General features: G+C 38.5%; 4 protein-coding genes and 1 non-coding gene across 5 annotated transcripts; all 5 read right to left on the reverse strand.

The window, feature by feature from the left end:
• Nucleotides 1-245: 245 nt before the first annotated feature.
• LOC108829358 (5-oxoprolinase 1) lies at nt 246-4,691 on the reverse strand. Its single transcript, XM_018603018.2, has 3 exons — nt 4,532-4,691; nt 922-4,399; nt 246-851 (listed from the first exon to the last, which is right to left on the reverse strand). Exons 2-3 carry the CDS (start codon nt 4,395-4,397, stop codon nt 539-541), a joined length of 3,789 nt encoding a protein of 1,262 aa, XP_018458520.2. The 5' UTR covers nt 4,398-4,399; nt 4,532-4,691; the 3' UTR covers nt 246-538.
• Nucleotides 4,692-12,596: 7,905 nt separating this feature from the next.
• Nucleotides 12,597-13,794, reverse strand: LOC108829344 (cytosolic sulfotransferase 1-like). The gene has a single exon (XM_018603005.2). The coding sequence runs from the start codon at nt 13,699-13,701 to the stop codon at nt 12,733-12,735; it is 969 nt and encodes a 322-aa protein (XP_018458507.2). The 5' UTR covers nt 13,702-13,794; the 3' UTR covers nt 12,597-12,732.
• Nucleotides 13,795-16,510: 2,716 nt separating this feature from the next.
• LOC108829345 (uncharacterized) lies at nt 16,511-19,066 on the reverse strand. The gene is made up of 2 exons (XM_056991434.1): nt 17,777-19,066; nt 16,511-17,374 (listed from the first exon to the last, which is right to left on the reverse strand). Exons 1-2 carry the CDS (start codon nt 19,064-19,066, stop codon nt 16,511-16,513), a joined length of 2,154 nt encoding a protein of 717 aa, XP_056847414.1.
• Nucleotides 19,067-19,906: 840 nt separating this feature from the next.
• Nucleotides 19,907-20,683, reverse strand: LOC130497676 (zinc finger BED domain-containing protein RICESLEEPER 4-like). Its single transcript, XM_056990666.1, has 2 exons — nt 20,179-20,683; nt 19,907-19,984 (listed from the first exon to the last, which is right to left on the reverse strand). The coding sequence occupies exons 1-2, from the start codon at nt 20,432-20,434 to the stop codon at nt 19,980-19,982; spliced, it is 261 nt and encodes an 86-aa protein (XP_056846646.1). The 5' UTR covers nt 20,435-20,683; the 3' UTR covers nt 19,907-19,979.
• A 2,730-nt stretch (nt 20,684-23,413) lies between these two features.
• Nucleotides 23,414-23,521, reverse strand: LOC130498184 (small nucleolar RNA R71). Its single transcript, XR_008937105.1, has one exon. It is a non-coding gene; the product is annotated as a small nucleolar RNA R71 (small nucleolar RNA).
• Nucleotides 23,522-23,797: the final 276 nt, after the last annotated feature.

Consider the following 23,797-nt stretch of genomic DNA (forward strand, 5'->3'; position numbering starts at 1 on the left):
TCTAAAGTTTTACCAACCAATCGAGTTTTTGTGTTTTTGCTGGCGCTTTTTTGCAAAACTCCGGCCTTCTTTATTTTCCTTAATCTCTTCGTAATTCGTTCGTTTTCACATACTGATCAATAAAACATCTTTAAAGAGTCCACAGTCGAATTTAGTTTCGTTTCATTTAGCCTAACCAAACTCGGATTCGAACACTTCTACCCACCAAGAACAATTCAGGCTCAAAACAGAGCTATAAGTTATAATTACAACTAAGCAAACATAAATATACCCGACACCTTTATTGTCTTACATTTTTCAAGATTACACCACCAATGAAACGTTTTTACAATGCCTGAATCGTTGAGTAACAAACATAAAGTCAATTACAGCTTATTCACTACAAGTCCGAAGATATTTTGATTATCTTTTATTTTTTAGGTACATAAATAGCTCTTGTTCTGAATCAAGAGTCTTTTCTTTATTTTATTGAAAGTGGCCCACATCTGACACAAAGACACCAGCAAACATGATAACTTACGAGGGAATGATGAGTCACTCAAACGTCTGAGCCAAATCCGCCACCGCCCGGAGTAAGAATCTGTAGGATTTCACCGGCTTCCACGTGTACAGTATTCTTGCCTCCAAGATAGATTCTCCGTTTGTCTTTAGTGATGAGATAGTTTGCTCCACGAGCTCCATTTTGGCCACCGTTCAATCCGCGTGGCGAATGAACTCGTCTCTCTGACAGAATACTAACCACCACAGGCTTTCTGAACTCTATCTCTCTCACCAATCCATCTCCTCCTTTGTGCAAGCCACTGCCTCCACTCTTCTCTCTCAATCCAAATCTATGCAACAGAACCGGGTACCTAAAAACAAGCCCTTTTGTTAGTCTAGCTAGTGCAATGTAGGTTTAAGAGGAAGTTTTATTTTATGTACCTCTGCTCGAAGATCTCGGGATCAGTCATCCGCGTGTTGGTCATATGGCACTGGATTCCGCTTGTCCCATCCCATGTCGGTCCAGCTCCACATCCTCCTCCAATGGTCTCGTAGTACCCAAACGTATCATCTCCAAATGTGAGGTTGTTCATGCACCCTTGTGAACAAGCACAAGCCTTGAAAGCTGTTAGTACAACATCTGTAACTCTCTGAGATGTTAGAACGTTTCCTCCAACAACAGCTGCTTTCTCGCTTGGCGACAGAAACGAACCAGCCGGTATAAGGATCTCAACCGGAGCTAGGCAGCCTTGGTTTAGGGGAATGTCGACATTAACCAAACAACGGAGGCAGTAAATAACTGCTGCGGATGTAACTGCTTCCGGTGCGTTCCAATTACCGTATACTTCAGGGCTCGTGCCAGTAAAGTCGAAGAAGGCTTCTCCTCTGTCAGCATCGATTGTGAGTTTTAAGTGAATCACGGATCCGTCATCCATGTAATCCTCTTCTTCTATGGTCACAGAGTTACCCACTCTCGAACTTGGTGTTTCCGAAGAAACTCTAGTAGCGACAGATTTCAGCATTTCTCTCACTGCTTCTTCTGCGTTAAGCTGCACGTATTTCATATAAGCCTGAACAGTTCCAAGGCCATACTGCTCAATCAGCTCTTTAATAAGAGAAATTCCTCTCTGGTTGGCAGCTATCTGAGCTTGAAGATCCGAGAGATTGTCCTGAATCCTTCTCGTTCCAGGAATCTTAGCTGTTGTTTCATCAGAAGAAGGGAACTGAAGAAGTCTGATGATTCCTTCTTCCTGGAAAACTCCTTTTTCAACGACTTTAAACGCTTTTATCGCAGCGCCTTCCTCCCAAATCGCCTTTGAGAAAGGAGGCATGCTTCCTGGAGTTATGCCTCCAACTTCTGCATGGTGACCTCTGCTCGCCACAAAGAACACAAGCTTGCCCTTGTCGAAAACAGGCGTGATAACGGTTATATCAGGCAAATGGCTACCACCGGCGCAAGGATGATTCGTCACCAAAACATCTCCTTCGTTCATATTTTCACCCCAGTGTTTGAGCTGCCAGCGAACAGTACTCGACATGGCACCGAGATGAACTGGAACATGCGGAGCATTAGCAACCAAACCGCCGTCAGGACTAAACAAGGCACAAGAAAAATCCAACCTTTCCTTGATATTCGTCGATATGGAAGTACGTTGCAGGGTCCTTCCCATTTGCTCAGCAATACCCATGAATCTGTGATTAAAGATGGACAGTTGAACAACATCTGCAACATTCTCCGCAAGCTTCACACTGCTCACTGCAGACTCTAACTCGATTCTAATGTTCCCGTACTTTGTTATTATGGATTTACACCGAGGCTCTACAATTACTGTACTATTGCCGTTCATGATGATCGCAGGGCCAGGAATCTCATGGCCAAATCCTAAATTCTCCAACTTGAACAACGGTGTGTCATGCCATCCGCCTTCAAAGTAAACCTTGTAGTGACTTTCAACCTTAGGAGCACCAGGTGCAGCTTCGACTGCCCGTGGTTTTAGTATACTAGTCACTCCAATTCCCCGAACTCGAACATCACATATAAGAAGACTTCTGTTCTGAAGTTTAAAGCCATACTCTTGTTCAAAGAGCTTTAGAAACTCAGCAGCATAATCAAATGTCGATCCATCTCCAGTTTTCTTACCCTTTACCATGATAGCTGTATCAGTGCCGTCATATCTTATGTTCAAATATGTCTCAGTGGAGATATTCTCATCACTAAAGCCCTGCTCCTGAAGTTTCTCTTTCACTTCTGTCAGTAATAAAGTTTCCCTTCTAAAGACCTCCGAAAGAGACTCAGGGCCATAAACAGCTGAATACGGCTCTTGGGCATCTTCAATGACATCTGCCAAACCCATTCCATAAGCACTTAAAATTCCACAGTATCTGTGAACAAGAACTTCTTTCATGCCCAAAGACCTAGCTATTGCACAAGCATGTTGCGGTCCAGCACCACCAAAGCACGCAAGTGCGTGGTTCTTTGTCTCGTGACCCTTCATCTCCGTCAATTGCCGTATGGGACGGCACATCGTCTCATTAGCAACACTCACAAACCCCATTGCTATTTCCTCCACGGTCATGTCCTTTGCAGATGGATCCTGGCTCTTTCTATACGAATTTATCTGTCCAGCAAGCTTCTCGAATGCTTCTCTTGTTGCTGCTACGTCTAAAGGCTGATCTTCGTTGGGACCAAATATGGATGGAAAATAATCAGGAATAACAAATCCCAAAACAAGGTTGGCATCAGTGACTGCTAAATCCCCTCCTTTCCGGTAACAAACCGGACCTGGGTGAGCACCCACAGAATCAGGTCCAACCCGGAAAGCACCAAACTGAAACTTTAACTTGGACCCACCACCTGCAGCAACAGTGTTGATGTCAAGCTGTGGTGCTTGTATGATGGTTCCAGCAATCTGAGTTTCTATAACTTGCTCATAACTTCCATCATAGCGACTAACATCCGTTGATGTACCACCCATGTCGAATCCAATCAGCGGTTTTTCAGTTTCGAGACCAAAGAGTGTCTGCGAGTAACCAACAACTCCTCCTGCTGGACCTGATAACACAGCCTTGTGCCCTGAGAACCTATTCTCTGGTGCTAGACCTCCATCAGATTGCATGAACAGCACATTCACTTTCCCGAGATCATCGTCAAACTTGGAGATGAAACCGGACAAGTACTCTTTGATCACAGGTGTTAGATAAGCATCCACAGTGGCAGTAAGCCCCCGAGGAACAGCCCGGACCATCGGAGTCAATGCAGAAGACAAAGAGACATGCCTAAAACCCATCTCTAACGCCAACTTCTCAACCGCCAACTCATGTTTCGGATACGTGTAGGAATGCATCAGAACAACAGCCAAACAAGTAATCCCTTTATCAAGCAAACCCTTAAACAAGGGTTTCAAAGCTTCTTCATCAAAGGGCTTGGCAACTCTAAGAAGCTCGCCAGACACTCCCTTAATCAAACCCTCATCTTTTTCAAGGGCAAGCTCAACTCTTTCATCAACCTCGATAACCTCTTCATAAAGATTGGAGGGTTTGGCCACAGTGAGATCAAAGATATCAGGGCGAGCTTGGTTGCCTATCTGCAACAAATCTTTAAACCCTTTGGTAACACACAAAGCAATCCTTTCTCCTTTCCTCTCAAGCAAAGCGTTTGTTGCCACGGTCGTACCCATCCTTATCCACTGAATCTTGTCCGTTGGTATCTTTGACGCTCTTGGGATCTTCTTCCCCGTGTACTCTTCGAGTATCCTCCTGATTCCTTCCACCGGAGCGTCGTCGTAGTTGGCTGGATCCACCGATAAAAGCTTCAGAACACGACCATCAGAGTGGCCAGGGATCTCGGCGTATACATCAGTGAAAGTACCTCCTCTGTCAATACAAAACCTCAGCTTCCCTTCAACCACAGTACCCATCTCTGCCATACATAATCAAATTAGATATCACATGTTAGATCCATTAGATAGATGATCGTGATCAGTGGTAGATAACGAGATTTCAGGTACAATCAATTTCAAATTAAACTACAAGAGTAACGATATTCAGATACCTTTCGCAGGAGAGGAAGCTCGAAGATCGAGTTTTAGCAGAGAGTCAACAGAGCTTAGTGGGTGGGTGAATGATTAAGGTAGGTGGTGATGACGATGATCTGGAAGGATATGAAGGATCGCTCTGGTTAAATTTGCTTTTCTGGTTTAACTAAACCGTTTTTTTGTTTTATGGTTAGAACCTAACCGGATTACCAATTTTTCAGTTCAGCCTCTCCTGTTGATAAAGTTCTTTTTTTATTTTATTGTAATTTGGTTTGCGTCTGCTACATTTTTTTAAGATATAGATTTAGGTAGTTGAACATGTTTTATTGAAGGTTTAATTAGCCTAATTAATTATATGATAATATTTGGTAGCTGGACACATGTTAAACATGGGGTTTTGTATGTTATAAATAATTTAAGATTTCTAAATTATTTTAGTGTTGTATTCACCAGCTAATAAAGTTTTAATTAGTGCTGTATTCATGGAAATAGTGTTGTATTCTCGAGTCACATCTTTGTAGACTCCACCAATCCTAGGTGAAAGGTTATGGAACCCTTAGCTGGTTCTATCTTGTTGGGAATGATTGTAAATTAAAAATTTGTTGACAGAAACCCTCAATTTTAATTGCTTTACGTTTGTCGCCCTTTGTCAGTGATTATTTTAAGATCTATTTTGGTTGAAATTTTTTTTAAAAAAAATTATTGAGTGTTTTAGAATTTTTTTTATAGCTTAGACATTGCTTAAAACTCTCATAGTCGATTTATAAGCTTTTATAAGTATTTAACGATAAATAAAAGCTTAATGAAGATTTTAACTTCTAACCTTATAACCGATTTATAAAAATTTATAGATATTATAATATGCTTTTACAAATGATTAATAAAGTTTAAAAATGATTTTATAAACTTTTACATTCGTGTTACTTGTTAGGGAAAAATAGTGCAAAATTATTTATGATACTAATGAAACAAACAAAAAGTAAAACAAGAAAGCAAAAAAAAGTAGATCAAAAATATTATTTTATCGTTCAATATGGTCGAAGTACAACGTATTGGTTCCGAAATTAAGGAAAATATTTTTTTTTTGTATTTTTCATATCACTGTTGTAAATTATCAAATAATTTAAGATTTCTAAATTATTTTAAGTTTTAATTAGTGTTGTATTCACCAGCTAAGTAAGTTTTAATTAGTCTTGTTTGTATTCATGAAAATAGTGTTGTATTCTCGAGTCACATCTTTGTAGACTCCGCCAATCCTAGGTGAATGGTTATGTAACCCTCAGCTGGTTCTATCTTGTTGGGAATGAAGCATTTGTCATGTTCTTCACAACTTGCGCTAGTCATTATAGAAAGTCTTTGTTATCAAGTTGTTTTTATGACATTTGTTACTTTGATCTTAAGGGAGTCTAGCCTTGTTGCTTTGGTGTATTTCATATGAACTGTTGTTGCTGGATGTACTGCTGTGGTTTTGGTTTGTTGTATCTCTCTTTTCTCGCTGGCTTTGTGTATCACTCATGTAGCCGACTTTCGAATCCGTCAATGGTTAATTTACATTTTCAGTGTTCAAAAAATGCAGGGTTTGTTGTATTCATGCCTAGTGATCAATAAAACAATATCTTCAATTTTTTCTTTGTTTTATTATTTTACTACATGTTTTCATGGTATCACGAATAAGCTTGTATTACTTTACCTTTACAAATAGCAGAAATTCTAAAAGAATATAAATCATTATTAGACGTATTAATTATTTGTAAAAATATTAAAATATTTATAAAGCTTTATAAATCAGTTACAAAATTGATAAAAATGTCTAAGGATTTATAAACTAATTTTATAGACTTATAAGTTGATTCTAAGAGTTTTAAATACTACATAAGTAATAATATAATTAAAGTATTAAACATTTAAATGATTTTTACTAAACCTTTCAACTAAAGAAAGATCGTAAAACAGCCGTTCAACTAAAATTTTGAATAACCTTCAATATCTACTTTATTAAAACAGAAGTACACATAAAAAATACCCTTTAGATTTGCATAAAATTTACAACCAAATGCCATTCAAAATTTAATTAACTTACCGTAAAAAACATTTGTCTTTTCCACATATTCAATGTTGTCCTAAACTACATAAAACCAACTAAAACAAAGGAAACAAATAATTTAAAAGCTACGCTTTTGTTCTCCAGGTAGACAATATTTTGCTTTACCTGCCATATCATTTCTCCTGGAATAGCAACACTAAGTAAACTTCATGAATAATTCAAAAAAATGACAAAGCTCAGAAAGGGGATATATAAAACCTATCCAAAAATAAACGCTTCCATATGAGATTCGAGTTAGCCAATATATCCATATCAACTTTAATTACACAAACAGTTATAATATTACCTATTACTAAATCACAAAATTAATTTTCAAAATCATTCCTTCCCTTGACTTGCGGATCAATCAAATTTAATTTTTAAAATTAAATGTATAAAATCTATCCCAAAATCAATAATATTAAAATAGAAGGACTTTTTATCTACTTAATCCATCTATTAACTATTTTCTAAATTATAAAATAACATAATATAATAAATGCATGAATTTTACAACATACTTCAACTTATTAAAAAAATATTAAAGTACAATATATAAACTAATAAATAATTTCATAAGTTAATATATATATTTATATTAAATATTTTTAAAATTTTAATTTATTTATCAAGTATAAGACAGGTTGAATGATAATAGTTAATTTGTATAATAATGTTGACCAAAAAATATAATAATAAAATAAATTTTACCAATATAAAAGATTACAACAAAATTGTGGGTTTAATATAACTTTTAAATAGAGTTTAACGAGATTATATATAGAGTCATCGATGTTATCGGTTTAACAGCGGGTCCGGACCGGGTTACAGTACACTGAATATAACATTTCATCAGTAACATTTAAAAGTATATACGCAATAAAAATAAAAAAAATAATATTATTCGGAAGTAATCCCGCCCTTAAAAAGGGCGGGTCAAAATCTAGTTAGTTCTGTTAAAGTCTCTCACCCTTCATCACGGGTTATAAATATTAACAAAATTAAAATTAATAGATATCTATTAAACTAGGGTTGGTCCGTGCTTCACGCGAGATGTATATGTTTGATCAGTGTAGAATCGACCAATTGTCAGTTTATGAGGTTAATTAATCAGGTTTCGTAAAGTACATGTCTAGGATCATCCTCGTTGGGGTTTTATGCTCGTTAAAGTTGAATAATCATCTAACAGTTGCTGAGATGGATTGTGTCAACTAAATTCTCGAAAGCTATTTGAATAAGTATCTTTGTCATGGTATGTATGTACATGATTTTGTGTTTCTTTATTTCTCTTCATGTCACGGGTACGAAACATGACTTTGTTATTATTGAATATAATTTAAATTTCTGGAAAGTATTAATGATTTGCAGTGACACATTTTGAAATTTATTAACGGCTAGGAGAATATAATAGAAATGCATAAAATTAAAGGTGTGGATAGCAAAGGGGAGATCGTGGGTGGGTTCTGTAGGTTGAAGAAGTAGAATGCCACAGAATAAATTGGGAAAGAGAATAGTTGGGCTAGATGCATGAAAGATTAGTACTTCCAGCTGATGTTTTGTTCTCCTCTTCAAGCAATTCACAACGTTCATGGTGAAACTCATGCTAGAGTTATGGGTTTATATTTTAAAATGCAACAGGAAAACTGGATGTTTATATAGAAGATGTAAATAACAGTCTCTTTTCCACTAACAAATCTCCTTTAAGCTCTGCATCAGACTTGTATTTCCTCATATTCCCTTTACTATTTCTTCTTATTTTAGTTGTTGCACCTATAAGGATAGAATGTATTAAGGGACTTACGTGTAATTACTGATAGTATAAACCCTCACATGTACTCTCTATATATTATAAATCATTGTGTATAATGAATAATAAGCTTTCCATAATATGGTATCAGAGCTACGATTCTTTCAAACCTAAATTTTTTGGCCGCCTCCCTTCTCATCTCTTCTTCCCCGTTCTTCTTCTTCTTCTTCTTCTCTCTTACCGGCCATGTCGAGTTCTTCTCACTCTACACACACTATTCAACTCCCAGACTCTGTCTCCATCCACAACGTTAACATGTCAAATGTGACAAAGTTAACGGCAACCAACTATTTGATGTGGAATTGCCAAGTTCTTGCACTCATGGATGGTTATGATTTGTCCGGTTATCTTGATGGTTCCAACGAAGCACCATCACCAACTATCACCGCCGATGGAGACACCGCTGCAAATCCCGCCTATACGGCATGGAAGCGCCAAGATAGGCTTATCTACAGTGCTCTCTTGGGTGCGATCTCCATTGGAGTTCAACCCATTCTCTCCACCACCAACACCTCGGCTGAGATTTGGAGTACACTGGCCTCCACGTACGCTAAGCCGAGCCGTGCACACGTGAAGCAACTCAAGCAACAACTCGAACAATGGAAGAAGGGAGCAAAACCTATTGACGAGTATGTTCAAGGGTTTACAACCCGCTCTGATCGCCTTGCCTTGTTGGGCAAGCCCATTGAACATGAAGACCAGATCGACTTCATCATCGGTGGTCTTCCGGAAGAGTACAAACATCTTGCCGATCAGATAGAGGCACGAGACGCTCCTCCCTCCATCACTGAGATTCATGAGAAACTGATCAACTATGAACTCAAACTCCAAGTTCAACCTCCAGCCACTGTGGTACCTATTACGGCGAACGCGGCTTACAGTCGCAACACCAACAATCGAAATCAAACTCGATTCCTGCCAAAGACCAATCAGCCGTGGCAGCAGACCGACAGACCTTCATTGGCAAGCTGTGAAACGGGTCTTGAGATACCTTGCAGGCACAACATCTCATGGGATTTTTCTGAGTGCTACTACACCTCTTACGGTTCATGCATTATCCGATGCGGACTGGGCAGGGGATGTTGATGATTACATATCTACAAATGCTTATGTCGTCTACATTGGTGGTAGTCCTATCTCGTGGTCGTCGCAGAAACAACGAAGTGTTGCGCGTTCGTCAACGGAGGCTGAGTATCGAGCTGTAGCCAATACTGTTTCAGAATTAAGATGGATCTGCTCACTCTTGTCTGAACTCGGTATCAGACTTCCTGCATCCCCGGTCATTTACTGTGATAATGTCGGAGCCACATATCTTTGTGCAAACCCAATATTTCATTCTAGGATGAAACATGTTGCTCTTGACTATCACTTCGTGCGTGGCAACATACAGGCTGGAATCTTGCGTGTGCAACATGTACACACCAGAGATCAACTAGCTGACTCGCTGACTAAACCATTGCCTCGTCCGCTCTTCACTGAACTAAGAAGCAAGATTGGTGTCAAGGAACTGCCTCCATTTTGAGGGAGGGTATAAGGATAGAATGTATTAAGGGACTTACGTGTAATTACTGATAGTATAAACCCTCACATGTACTCTCTATATATTGTAAATCATTGTGTATAATGAATAATAAGCTTTCCATAATAGCACCTGATCAAACAGAGATGACGGGTATCATCAAACATGGAAGAAAATTAACAATCCTTATTTTGAATATTAGTGAATTCTAAATAGATTCCAAGAGCATCGTCTATATTACTCGAAAGCTGTGACAAAAATATGAGAAATAGTCAAACTTTTATGCAAAAGCATTGAATCAGTTTTCAATCTTTTTACTCTCTGATTCTCCAACAATAATTAGTGTACTATCACAAATTTCAACATGTGATATAACTTCAATCAGATGTTCAAAAAAGTATATGGGACGTTTTGTATTTTTAGACAGGAGATATAGATACAGTATAAGCCCACTGTTTTTTTTTTTTTTGAACTTCTAAAAAAATCAGTATAAGCCCACTGTTGTTTTCACTAAAGCAAGATGGAAAAGAACAGAGGGCTTCGAGAGAGAGATGATACCTATCAATCTTTTCCTTTGGCAAATCCGTAATAAGTCTTTTCAAAAAAAAAAAAAAAAAAAAAAAAAAAATCCGTAATAAGTAGTCAATCATCACCATAAAGCAACTGAAATAACATTCCAAAACATATGTACAAACGTAACTGGCGAGAAAAGACCCAAGTAATATAAAATAAATATTGTAAGAAGCAGAGTACACATGAGCCTTAAGAGCAATCTACGTCACTTTGTTCTATCCGAAGAAGAACGAGAACCATTAAGAACCAAAATACAGATCTAAGATTGAATGTGACATATATTAATCTCAGTTACATATACTCCATAAAAAAAAGAAAAAAAAAACAAAGAAACCGACATTCCATTGTGTCTAAACTCTTGTCTGAAGTCTGAACTCCTTGAATTTAATATTTCTCATGTTTTCAACAAAATCATATTTCCCGATAGTCTCTCTGATTCCATTAACAATACTTTCCTTGTGCTCCTCCCTTCCTTTCGCCTTTGTCTCCGACAAAGTAACTGCAATAACAGCAAAAATAAAATACATTTAGGAACCATTCATCCATTGATCTAACAATATAAAAAAGGTTTAGGCTTTATTCAAATGAGTTCCTTTAAAATATATTAGAACACCTAAACCATTGACGGCGTTCACAGAAGAACACACAACTTCCCAGCTTCCCAACATATAATAGCCTGAAACATGTGTAAAGGGCAAAACCTCATCAACAAACGGGATTGAAACTATCTCCCAAAGAGTGAAATAAATATTTGGAGAAAAAGCTACAAAATTTTAAGATCACAGCCGAATTCTGTTTTAAAACTACTATGGTCATGAGTTTGAAGAAGTAAATAACCTTACCGTCAAGGCGGAGCATGTCTACGCCCATCAACTCCCAACCACGTTTAACATTTCTTGCTTCTCAAAATCAGAGAAAATCTGAGAAGCACCTCCACATGGTTGAAGAACAACGGCCAGTCTTTTGGTCTTCAAATCAGAGAGTAGGATAGATGAGGTAGTATAATGATTTTTCTTTTTGATATTAGGAATTGTGAGGATGATGCTCAAGAGATCAAACCTTACCTATAAACCCCATAGAAGAGAGATAAGATTCATTGTATGATGCTCAAGAGATCAAATAAGGCAGTTTACCTATAAATATTATAGAGGATATTCAAATCGCTAGCAAATGTTCATTATTTAATAACTTTAATTTTCATATTTATTGTGAATCATATTAAGGTAATTCCTTATCCTTTATTTAAAAGAATGAGTAGAGGTAAATTTATTTACGAACATTAGTTAAATATTGGAGAAAAATGATAACACAAATAATATTTTTGTAAAAAATCAATAACCCGTGCGAATATGCGGATTTGTTTCCTAGTATTTTAAATAAGAATATAAAATCATTATATCGATCTATTTAACTTAATGATGGGACAGTCAACAGCAGCAGTGAGGATGAATGATAGATGGCGGCAAATAAATACTAAAAAGTATATGATTGGTTAAGGAAAGATTTGGGTTCTAACCGGTGACCAAAGGAATAAGTGGGAATGGATAATTCCTCTTTATTCTTTAAACTTAACACCATTTATAAAGAATAAAAATAATTAATTTCTCTTCATTCCTTAAATTCGACACCATTTATAAGGAATATCTTTTCTTTAGTATTCCTTATCATTCCTTTTAATTTAAGGAATCAAAAAAGAAATATATTCCTATGAAATCCGGGAAGGAACAATAAGAAACAACATTCCTATTATTTTTTTCCTTTCCATTCCGTTCCTGGTTGTTCCTATTATTTCTTGCTGGTCACCAGTTAGAACCTTGATGTTTGGTTAAATAAAACAATTGAAACTAAGAGGTTTGGTTTAGTGTTTATGTTGGTTTATGCCAGTGATAATCTTTTGTAATAATTGAGGAAAACTAAGGGTTAAATATTATTTATACTTCCATTTTAATAGATTAGATTACGCAATGTGGAAACATCGGAATGGATCAAGAGCAATTTGTACCGTTTATCCTCCCATTTGAGCAACCCCCTGCTGAGGGAGAAGTACTATGAGTAACTTAATCAACGATTTCCTCCCTTGATTATTAAAAGAAGGAGCAGGACATGAATTCTTCGACTTTTATTACCGAAAAAAAAAATCACACATCGGTAATGAAATTGCTGTTTCTATTAAAGGAAAGCATAAATCACAAATCACTCAGAATCCATTACAGGAAAGTACAAATCGACTCAACACTCAGAAATTCAAACCGGAGCCTTTGTATTTTTCCTGGATGATCATGTCGATTTTGTTTTCCATCTCAGGAGTCAGATGATTCTTGAAGTCACCGACTTCTCCTTTGCGGAAAAATGCAGAATATGGCACCTTGTTTAAAGTTTTTCCTGATTTGTTGATCTCCAAACCGCTCAGATTACGCAGAGAACAAAGTTCCAAGATCTTGTCCACAGAACCCTCTTCTTCTTCCTCAGTGAATGGACAACCCAAAAACTCTGCAAGTCTCTTAACCTGAGCAGATGGCTCTGATTTCATTTCCTCGTACCTCATGAAGAGAACCTGCTTAGGATATTCCAAGCTTCCTCTCCAATAGCTCAAAACATGTTCCCAAAAGGGTCCAAAAAAGCCAACTCCCTCGCATAATGACTCAAACAAAGGCTCCATGTCAACTTTTTTTTGAAGCTGAACGCACCTGAAATACCATAGCGATACCAACACGTCCTTCACGTTCCTGCACACGTACACGATCTTGCAAGGAGAGTCCTTGAGGGGTAACTGAAGCGTATGAAATGGCATGTGAGTCGAGAACACCCTCGGAGTTGAGAACTTGGTCAGGTCAGGTGTTGAGGTTTTGAGATACAGACCAATCTCCAAGACGGGTACTATGCGATGAGGATTATGGGATTGGAGAGGATGAAGCTCATCAGAGGAATTGTTCTTCAGTCTCTCAAAGAGAGCGATGGTGAGAGCTTTGAGCCAAGTGGCGCCGGATTTAGGGTAAGAAGCGAGGATTATGTCTGTTTTTTGAGGCTTGAAACCTCTCTCGAAATTCAGGACTCCTTGGATAGCGTTTGGATAGTACCAACATCCTCTGTAGTTGTACAGATTCCCTACAAAATCTTTATACGAAGGAAGTGAAGAGATTAAAGTCTTGGTTTCTTCGCTTAAGTTGTCTTCCCTGAATTGCGGGGGGATTTCCTTCTCATTCATTATTTTTTGTGAGTTATGAGGTATCAAGAATCTGATTTCTCCAAATGCGAATATCAAAATTTTTATATATGGATGCCTTGGCCGGTGGTTCACTGCCTATTTTATTATATCTCTTTCTGATGTAGCATGTTTCAACGTGAATTTTTTATGATCTGAGTCTATCATTGAGGAGAAGGGACAATGACAGCAAGAGAAACTGCAGACCCACAATCTACACCTAAACGTTAAGAAAAAAAAAAATTTCTAAGAAGACTATTTTTTTCTAATATTATTATTAAATGAACCATCCACGTGAAAAAAATAGTCTTCTTATAAAAATTAGTTTCCTAATGTTTTGGTGTAGGCCTGAATATTTTAACTTAGACTCGAAAACACGAATTAGAACTGATCCGAAAATATCCGAATCAGAACCAACCCGAAAGAATTGAAACCGAAAAGAACTAACACGAATAGATTTGAACCCAAAAAGAACCAACCCGAATACATCCGATAAGAACGGATTCATTCCCGACTTAAAAACATGAATATCCAAAACTATGTTTTTTTGTGTTCTATTTTCTATATATTTTATTTTATGATTTCGTTGATATATTCTTTGTTAACAATCTTTGTTATTATTTTTGTAACATTTTCAAGTAATATGAAGTTTTACATGTAAAATTTAGAAATTTTAAAATATTTTATTTTAATTTTAATAGTTTATTTTAAGTTATTTTGTAGAATTTTAGATATACATTATATATTTTGACTAAATTTGATAAAATTTACGTATTTCTTATCTTTTTAAATCCTAAATACTTGATCCGGACCTGAAAAGAACCGATCCGAACCGGACCAAAAATTTAGAAGTACTTATTATAATCAAATGTTTACGACTTGAAAAATGCGGATCCAAAAAGAACCGGCTTCAACCCGACCCAAAGATCCAAAGACCCGAAAATGTGAACGTCCAGATCTATTTTGGTGGCTCGTTGCAATATTGTGTTTATACTTTCAAAGGTGAATTTATGAAATGCAAATAGTAGAGAAAATATTAAGAATATAGCCATGCTTGATCGAGGAGAAAAATGTGACTATTAAGCATGTAAATAAACGACTTTCTCCTTCTCCGCCGCATGTGACCATTCGTCACATTATACTATACTACTAGGTGGTGATCCGCGCCTTGCGCGGATGATATACCATGGATTTCATTCATTTTCTACCATAGTATACTAGTATTTTATGATATAACTAATGTGTTTTCTAGCCTGTTAGGTATGTTTTCAGGTTCAGGAACGTTTCATGATAAAGTGATGTTTTGGAGCTTTTTGGAGTAAAAGAGATAATACACCGAATTGATCATTCAAGACCAAGTCGGAAGTCAACATTGTGATAAGAATCGATCTATACTCATCTAGAGTTGTCGATCGATGTAGCTGAGAAGATCCGCGTACTAGAAGATTATAATCCATCGATACACATCTTGTGTTGTTGATCGATATCGAGGACGAAATGGTTTAACCGACTACTTCACCAAGATATCACCAAATTACGAGATTGCCCCTGACCAGTTTTTAACCTAATGGAAATGCTTAAATATTCATGCTAAGTGTTTTTGACGGCAAGCTTGGAAAAGTCTAAGAAGCACAAGTCTTGAGAGGAAAAGCAGAGAGTGTGAGAGAGAGACTAGAGTTTTATATGTTTTGAGAGATTGGAGAGATTTGTGAACTCCATTTGTTTTCTACTCCTTATCTTTTTTTTTTTTGACGGCAAACGGCTATTCTATTACTCAAACTTGAGGTGGTCTGGGTAACCAGACCGGAATAGAACAACCAACAAAAAGTAACTTCCTATGGAAGAATCTAGCTATCTTAGCTAAATAATCTGACATCTGGTTACGCGCTCTTGGAATATAAGAAATCTTGAAGTCCGGGAAGCATATAAGCAAAGTCTCTATTCTCTCTAGCTCCGTAGCAAAGCTTGGCCAAGCATGAGGTTCCTTGATCATAGCAATCAATTCTTTGCAAATTCCGAAATTCTGACAAGTTGAGTGCTGAAGCATTTCCTCCATCGCCCATCGTAGAGCTTCCACCTCTGAGTGTAGAGCTGATTCTCGTCTGGGGAAGTTCTGTGATCCCATGATCTGCGTATTTCCTCCACTATCCAACCAGACCCATCCACATCCACTAAATTGCGCTTGAGGAGTCCATGATCCATCCAATAAGCAAATATTACTCAAGCTTATGACTTGTGTTTCATCTCCGTTACTCTCTTGTATTACTGATGGTATCGTCTCGTTAGCATTGAACCAAGCTTGACATTCACTCTCAGCATGTCGAACCAGTTCCAGAGGATCTCTGTCTATTCCCCTAAAGAGTTTGTCATTCCGAGCCTTCCAAATATACCAAATTAACCAAGGATAAGGATCCCTGTCTTGCTCTGGTTCAAGTGAACCGTTTTTTTCCCAGAAGAGATAGCTCATATTCGTGTAGATGCTTGATAGTGGAAAAACATCAGGATTCGTCGGAGTCGATGAGTGTAGCCAAACTTGAAGAGCAGGTGGACATTCAAAAATGGCATGTGTTACTGATTCCTCTGGTTGACCACATCTTGGGCATTAATTGTCGCATCTCATATTTTGCCTTACAAGATTCCTCGTTACTGCCACATGACCAGTTAACAATTGCCATATAAGATGACAAATTTTCTTCGGTGCCTTTAACTTCCAAGCAAAGGCCTGAAGCTTTGTAATACTTGGTTCTACCACTTGCTTTTCGTCTACATCCTTCAAAAGATTTTGAGCTACCCAGTATCCAGACTTGACCGTCTATTGTCCATGTCTTGTGAAGTTCCAGCAAAATGTGTCAAGCCTATGAGTTGTGCTTATGGCTAAACTCCTTATAAGGGGTATGTCATCAGGGCTGACATATTGTTCCAGTAGATTAACATCCCATTCCTTCAACTCCTGATTAATAAGATCACTCACTCTCATATTTGGATGTATAACTGGCGCTATAGGTATAGCTGGCCTAGCAGGATTCAATGGAATCCATGGATCCTCCCACATCTTAACCTTATAACCAGAGTGTATCTTCTGTCTTATCCCCAGCAACAAAAGCTCTCTCGCAGCGGAGATACTAGTCCAAACATAAGAAAGGCTGTTTACAGAATTTACTCGTAAAGGCGAGCTTAGTCTGTAATATCTTCCTCGTAATACACGGGCGACCAACGAATCCGGGTTCTGTGCTAACCTCCATAATTGTTTCGCCAGTAATGCCAGATTGAACTCATGAATCATCCGGAATCCAATTCCTCCTTCTTCTCTTGGTAGGAAAACTTTTTCCCGTTTCGACCAGTGTATTCCTCTCTTTGGTGGGTTTGAGCTCCACCAGAATTGGGCAATAGCGCTGGCAAGGTTTTCACATATCTCCAATGGGAGTAGGAAAGTAGACATTACATACGTCGGAAGAGCAAGCAAAATGGACTTGATCAATACCTCCTTTCCTCCTTTCGAAAGCCATCGACCAGTCCAGCCATTGACTCTATGCATTAGTTTGTCTTTTAGGTAGGCAAAGAGCTTGCATTTTAAACCACTAATATCTTCTGGAATACCCAAGTAAGTCCCCATCCCTCCATCATTCTGAATTCCAAGTACATCTTTGATCTCTTGCCTTGTAGTTGCGTTAATCCTCTTACCAAAGAGTACAGAGGATTTATCAAAGTTAATACATTGTCCTGATGCTTTACCATAGATCCTGATTACTTTCATTACTTCTTCACATTCACGGGGCTCCGCCTTACAGAAGAAAAGGCTATCATCTGCAAATAGCAGGTGGGATACTGATGGACACGCGCGTGTAACGCGCATCCCCGTTATATTTCCCTGGTTCTCTGCGTGATTAAGAAGGCTAACGAGCACTTCCGTGCATAGAATAAAAATGAAAGGAGACAAAGGATCTCCTTGGCGTAGGCCTCTTCCTGGAATAATGTTTCCTCTTGGTTGCCCATTCATGAGGACTTTGTATTGTACTAATGTAATACATCTCATTATCCATGTAATCCATGTTTCTGAGAAGCCCATCTTTCTCATTACTGCTTCGATAAATGACCATTCCATCCTATCATAGGCTTTGCTCATATCTGTTTTAATAGCCATTCTCTTGTTGCGTCCGCTTGGCTTGGTCCTAAGAGCAGGGAACATCTCTTGAGCAATCATAATATTATCAGAAATCTGTCTTCCAGCAACAAAAGCTGATTGCGTTTCCGATATCAATCCTGGCAGCACTTTCTTGAGTCTCTGGCATTGGACCTTAGAGATAATCTTGTAACTTACGTTACACAAACTAATAGGCCGAAACTGAGCCATATCACTTGGTTTTGTTGTCTTTGGGATGAGACAAATATTAGTTTCATTCAATCCATCGGGCATTATCCCTTCAGTAAGGAACTTATTAACCATAAGAGTTAAATCATCCTTTACTATATCCCAGAATTTCTGGTAGAACAGTGCAGTCATCCCATCTGGCCCCGGTGCTTTCTCTGGATGCATAGCAAATAGTGCAAGTTTGATCTCCCACTCCGTTACCGGTGCTGTAAGGCTTTCGTTCATTGGCTCCGTTATTGTCGTAGGAACTTCAGATAAAGCTTCTTTAATATCCTGTGGATTAGTAGACTCAAAGATTTGTCTAAAATAACTAGTAGCAATGGCTACTAATCCTTCTTCATCTTCCACAATAGTTCCATTTTCACCCAGAAGCTGAGTGATCTTGTTCCTTGCTCTCCTTTGTTTCGTTAAGGCGTGGAAAAATTTCGTATTGCGATCTCCTTCCCTTAGCCAAAATACACGACTCTTTTGTTTCCAGAACATTTCTTCTGCCTTAAGAGCATCAGAAAGCTCCTTCAAAGCTGCTGCAATTTGCTCTGTTGTGGCATCGTCATCTGCATATAGCCCCTCCACTCTTTCTTTAAGCTCTTCCACCAGTTTTGCAGAGTTTATATTATTTTGTCTCCTCCACTCACTCAACGCTTTCCTACAGCTGGAAATATGTTCCATTATAGACGCATTGGGAGGGAGATCTGGGGATTTCCATCCCTCCAAAATAACTTGTCTCAGTTCCTCATTGTCCAACCATCTTTTGTCAAACTTAAATTTCCTCGATCTCCGGGATGGTTTTTTGAGGATATCAGCAAGTATCGGACGATGATATGAACCCCATAACCTCATATACTTCGTCTTCGAATGAGGGAACTTTTCATGCCAGTCGGCATTTCCTACTGCTCTATCCAGACGACATCTAACAGTTACTCTTCCTGCTCTCTTACCAACCCATGATAGCATGTCTCCAGTGTATGGAAACTCAAGCATCCCACAATCACTTAGCATTTGCTTAAAAGGTAGAAATGAACTATCAGTACGTTGTCTACCTCATTCTTTTTCATTATGACCAGTAATCTCATTGAAATCACCTATCATAAACCAAGGTCCAGTTCTTGTTGTTGAGAAACGCGTAAGACGTTCCCAAACTTGATCTCTTCGTTCTAGTACAGGATCCCCATAAACGAACGTCATAAAGACTTTTATTCCATCAATGACTGCCTCAAATGGACAATTCTTATCTACTCCTTATCTATGCAATTCTTTTATCTATCTATTATCATGAATTGCTTAGCTATGTTTGAGTAGTCTACTTGTTAGATCTAGGGTAAAGCTGTCAAATGGGCCATCCAGAGCCCATTTGGGCGAAACCAACTGGACCATTTCGGGTTTGGTCTGTAATGGACGGGCCATATTGGACATGGTCCATAAAAATGCCCAAGACCAAAAAAACCCATGTCCAAATGGACAGCCCATGGACACCCATTACATTTTTATTTATATTCATATTTACTCACAATGATTTATTTATTTGTACTTATATAAATTTTATAAAATCTGTAATTATTTATTTGTACTTATATAAATTTTATAAAATCTGTAATTATTTATTTATACTTATATAAATTTTATAAAATCTGTAATTATCATTATATGAAGTCTCAAACTCACAAATATCAAAAACTCAAAAGTCTCAAAGAACTCAAACATATAAAGTCTCAAGTTTCAAACATATGAAGTCTCAAAGAACTCAAACATATAAAGTCTCAAAGAATTCAAATGCATAAAGTCTCAAAGAATTCAAATGCATGAAGTCTCATAATAGATAGCACAAACGTTTGGAGTACACATGAAACAAACACTCAAACAGATAGCACAGCTTCTTTGTGACATCTGATCCCACAGCTTCACAGAAACTTGATCATCCTGCATTACAAACAAGACATCAAGTCATATAACAAGACATCAAGACACGAGAGTGGCATCATAACAAAGATTCAAACATATCATCTATACACTTAAACTCAAGATAAGCAGAAGACAACACAAGTCTGAATTTTTGGAGTTCAACGAATCATTAAAACACATGATCCAATACAGAGAGGCAAAGAATAACTAACCTGTTGACATATCATCTCCTATCTCTTGAAATCCACGGAACCAGTTCCTTGCACAGATAAGAGCTTGAACGTTTGTGGGTAGGAGACAGCTTCGGTACTTGTTGAGGACTCGGCTGCCGATGCTAAAGGATGATTCCGATGCCACCGTTGTGAGAGGGATGCTCAGCACGTCGCAGGCCATTGAAGAGAGCTCTTTGAAGCAGCCTGCATTATCTTTCCAATATGATATAGCATCCAAACTTGAAAAGCTTTCCATAACAACCACTGGCTCATCCAAGTATATGTCTAATGGTGATTTCCCACTACCACCAGTCTTTTGAGAGAAGTAAGCATAAAAGCCCTGTAAACAACAACAAACCAACAAACGAACTTAATAAGAAATCTGAAACAACTTTCAAGCTGAAACAACTGTCTTAAGGTTACAAGTCTACAACAAATCAACAAACGAACTCACTTCTCAGCTGTCTATGAGTCCTAAAAATGCAACCAGGTTTAAGCATGTCTACGAGTCTTTAAGTTTCAACTTTCAAGCATGTCTACGAGTCTTATGGATCGTTGTATATTCATCATGTCCAAAAGAAAAGTAATAGAAAGGCTATAAACAACAGTCAACTAACAGAAGAACTAATCACACTTTTATTGTGTTACCAATATACAAGTTTCATGATGGTGAACCTGACTTTACAGTCATTTACAGAAATGCAGAAACAAATGTTCTAAAATTAATTCTGGACAAACTTACAGCACAAGTAAGAAACATATCTCTACTTGATCAAACCACACATAGACAGTCTTCAAATGCATCTACAAACAGTCTACAAATGTATCATATAGGAAGAACCAAAGGAGTAAGAGACTAGGAGGAACAAAAGCTCAAGCAAGTTCAAAACAGAAGCTCAATACAACTCTTACTTGAGAAAGAGGAATACACAAACGCTCATCAATACACTAAGCAATCTCATCCTTCTCAACATCAATACACTAAACAACGCTCATCCTTCTCAACATCAATACACTAAACATCAATTCTCAGAACAACCCAACATAACTAAGTCTCTCAGATTCTCAAACTCTTTAACAACCAAACGCTTACTTGAGATTGAGAGAGAGGTCGCCGGAGAGAGAAGGCCTGAGGGATGGAGAGATCGCCGGAGAGAGAGAGCGTGTGAGAAACGGAGAGAGAGAGAGGTCGCCGACTCGCCGGGGAGATGGAGTCTGAGAGATTGTGACCGTCGGAGACAGAGAGACTGAGAGAGAGACTGAGAGATCGCCAGGGAGAGAGATGAATCGTCGTTGTCACTTGTCGTCGTCGCTTCACCGTCAATGAACCGTCGTTGTTGATGAATCGCCGGAGACGAGAATCTAGAGACGAGAATCACCGGAGCGAGAGATGATTGATGAACCCAGATCAAGCTATGGAGGAGAAAAATCGAGAATCGCCATTGATGAACCCAGATCAAGCTTGACAAACGAGAAAGCGATAAGAAGAATCGAGAGATGGTTTTATTTTTTGGGCAGTTTGGGCAGACCGAAACCCAGTTGGGCAGGACCAAATTGCCTATGGGTGAAATGGGTTTTAGGCCCAGTTGGACCATTGGTGATTTGGTTGTAACCATGGGCCGCCCATCACAGTTTGGACTGGTCAAGCCCATGGGCTGGGTGACCATTTGACAGCTCTAATCCAGGGTTTAAATAGGTTTGTGGGATTAGTCCTAAATTATAATTTCTAAGTTGTGATATTCATCAAATAGATTGCACCCTAAGCTTGTTCTAGAGTAGCTAACTAGAGCATAGATCACTAGGATCTTTGATATCTTGAATTATCTGTTTGAACTAGTGTCTCCTTGGAGAAGAGCTAACCGTCCTCCTTGAGATCTAGTGTTCATTACCGGTTCGCGCCTAGGCATATCTAGAAGCCGTCGATCGATATCCCGACAGGTGAATCGATCGGCGCTGCAGAAAGGTGTATCGCTCGATATATCTAAAGGATATCGATCAACTCTTTTTCTCTGTCAACATACGACAGTTGAGGCCATAGATCTAGATTATTTAACCAGTGAGACATCACTGAGAGTTAAGCGGCTGAGTTCTATAGTATCATCCATTCCTGAATGAAAGCCCTAAGTCTAGGACTCTTCATTATCATTTAAACAACCATCATATTGTTAGTTAGAGCAAATACCTTGCTCATTTTAGGAATTGTCATTTACATTTCATCATTAAAACCAACTTCACCTAGGATTGATTAATTGATTAGATTTAATTGGTTCCCTAGCTCCCGTGATACGATCCCTAAGTACTACGGCTGAACCTCTTATTTGAGAGAGTAAGCTCTATAGGGTAATTTGAGCACTATCAAATTTGGCGCCGTTGTCGGGGAGGTTTGATCGCCATTAGATTTAATTTTATCAATTTTAGGTTTTTCTTTAGTTTACCCCCTTTCTGATTAAAAATTTTCTTGTCTTTTCAGGTACATGCCCAGCAGTACCAGAAGCAATAAGGGAAATCAAATACTATTCTCAAAAGATCATGCACACTTGGAACGTTCAATCCGCAAAGACCTACGCTCCGCATCGATCGACAGAACTGCAGTACCGTCGACTGATATTCACGTTCAACCGTCGACCGACACTCAGACAGCACCGTCGACCGATACCGTTCGCCGATCCACATCATTCGATACTACCCAGCGTACATCGATCGACACTAACCCGCGAGGCATGGTTGCGATTGTTATTCTCACGCAAGACGAGAAAGGAAACATGTATGACCAGGATGGTCATCTGCGTAATGCAACAGGTCATAAGCTAGATGCACAGGGAAACATAATCCTTGAGCCTGAAGCTGAGGCTACATGAGAAGCTCAAACACGATCGTTGGCAGACTACAATCGTCCTGATGAATACTACACCAACATATCAGCTATTCGACTTCCAGAGATTCAGAAGCCAAACTTCGAGCTCAAGCCTTAGTACTACTCTCTCGTGTCATAGATACCTTACTCTGGTTTATCACACGAGCATCCTATGGACCATCTGGAGAGGTTCGAGGATCTTATAGCTGCTATTCGTATGGATGGAGTCCCTGAGGATTACCTACTCTGCAAGCTCTTCAAATACTCACTGATTGGAGAAGCTTCACACTGGCTCAAGCAGCTACCTACAGGATCACTGACATCCTGGGCCGACATAAAAAACGCCTTCCTGCGTAATTTCTTTGATGAGGCACGTGCTGAAGACTTAAGAAGCAAAATCGCCACTTTCGCGCAAAAGCCTGGTGAGACTTTTAAAGAAGCGTGGATCAGATTTAAGTTCTTCCAGCGAGACTGTCCACACCATGGATTCAATGAAGTGCAGCTGCTAAGCACTTTCTACAGAGGTATCGCCTTGAGGTATCAGATGGCTCTTGATACTGCTAGCGAGGAGAACTTCAACACCAGGAAACCAATAGAGGCTGTGAGACTTATTGAGAACCTAGCCAACAGCAGCAGCACCAAGAATGCTGACTCTAACAAGAAGAAATCGGTTGCAGCCATCGGGGAGAACCAGATGAATGAAGTCAGAGCTAAGATAGATGCTTTACATGCATTTCTGGGGCAACCAGTCTGCTCAGCTGAAGA

This window comes from Raphanus sativus, chromosome 7, assembly GCF_000801105.2.
Source record: "Raphanus sativus cultivar WK10039 chromosome 7, ASM80110v3, whole genome shotgun sequence".
NCBI lineage: Eukaryota > Viridiplantae > Streptophyta > Magnoliopsida > Brassicales > Brassicaceae > Raphanus > Raphanus sativus.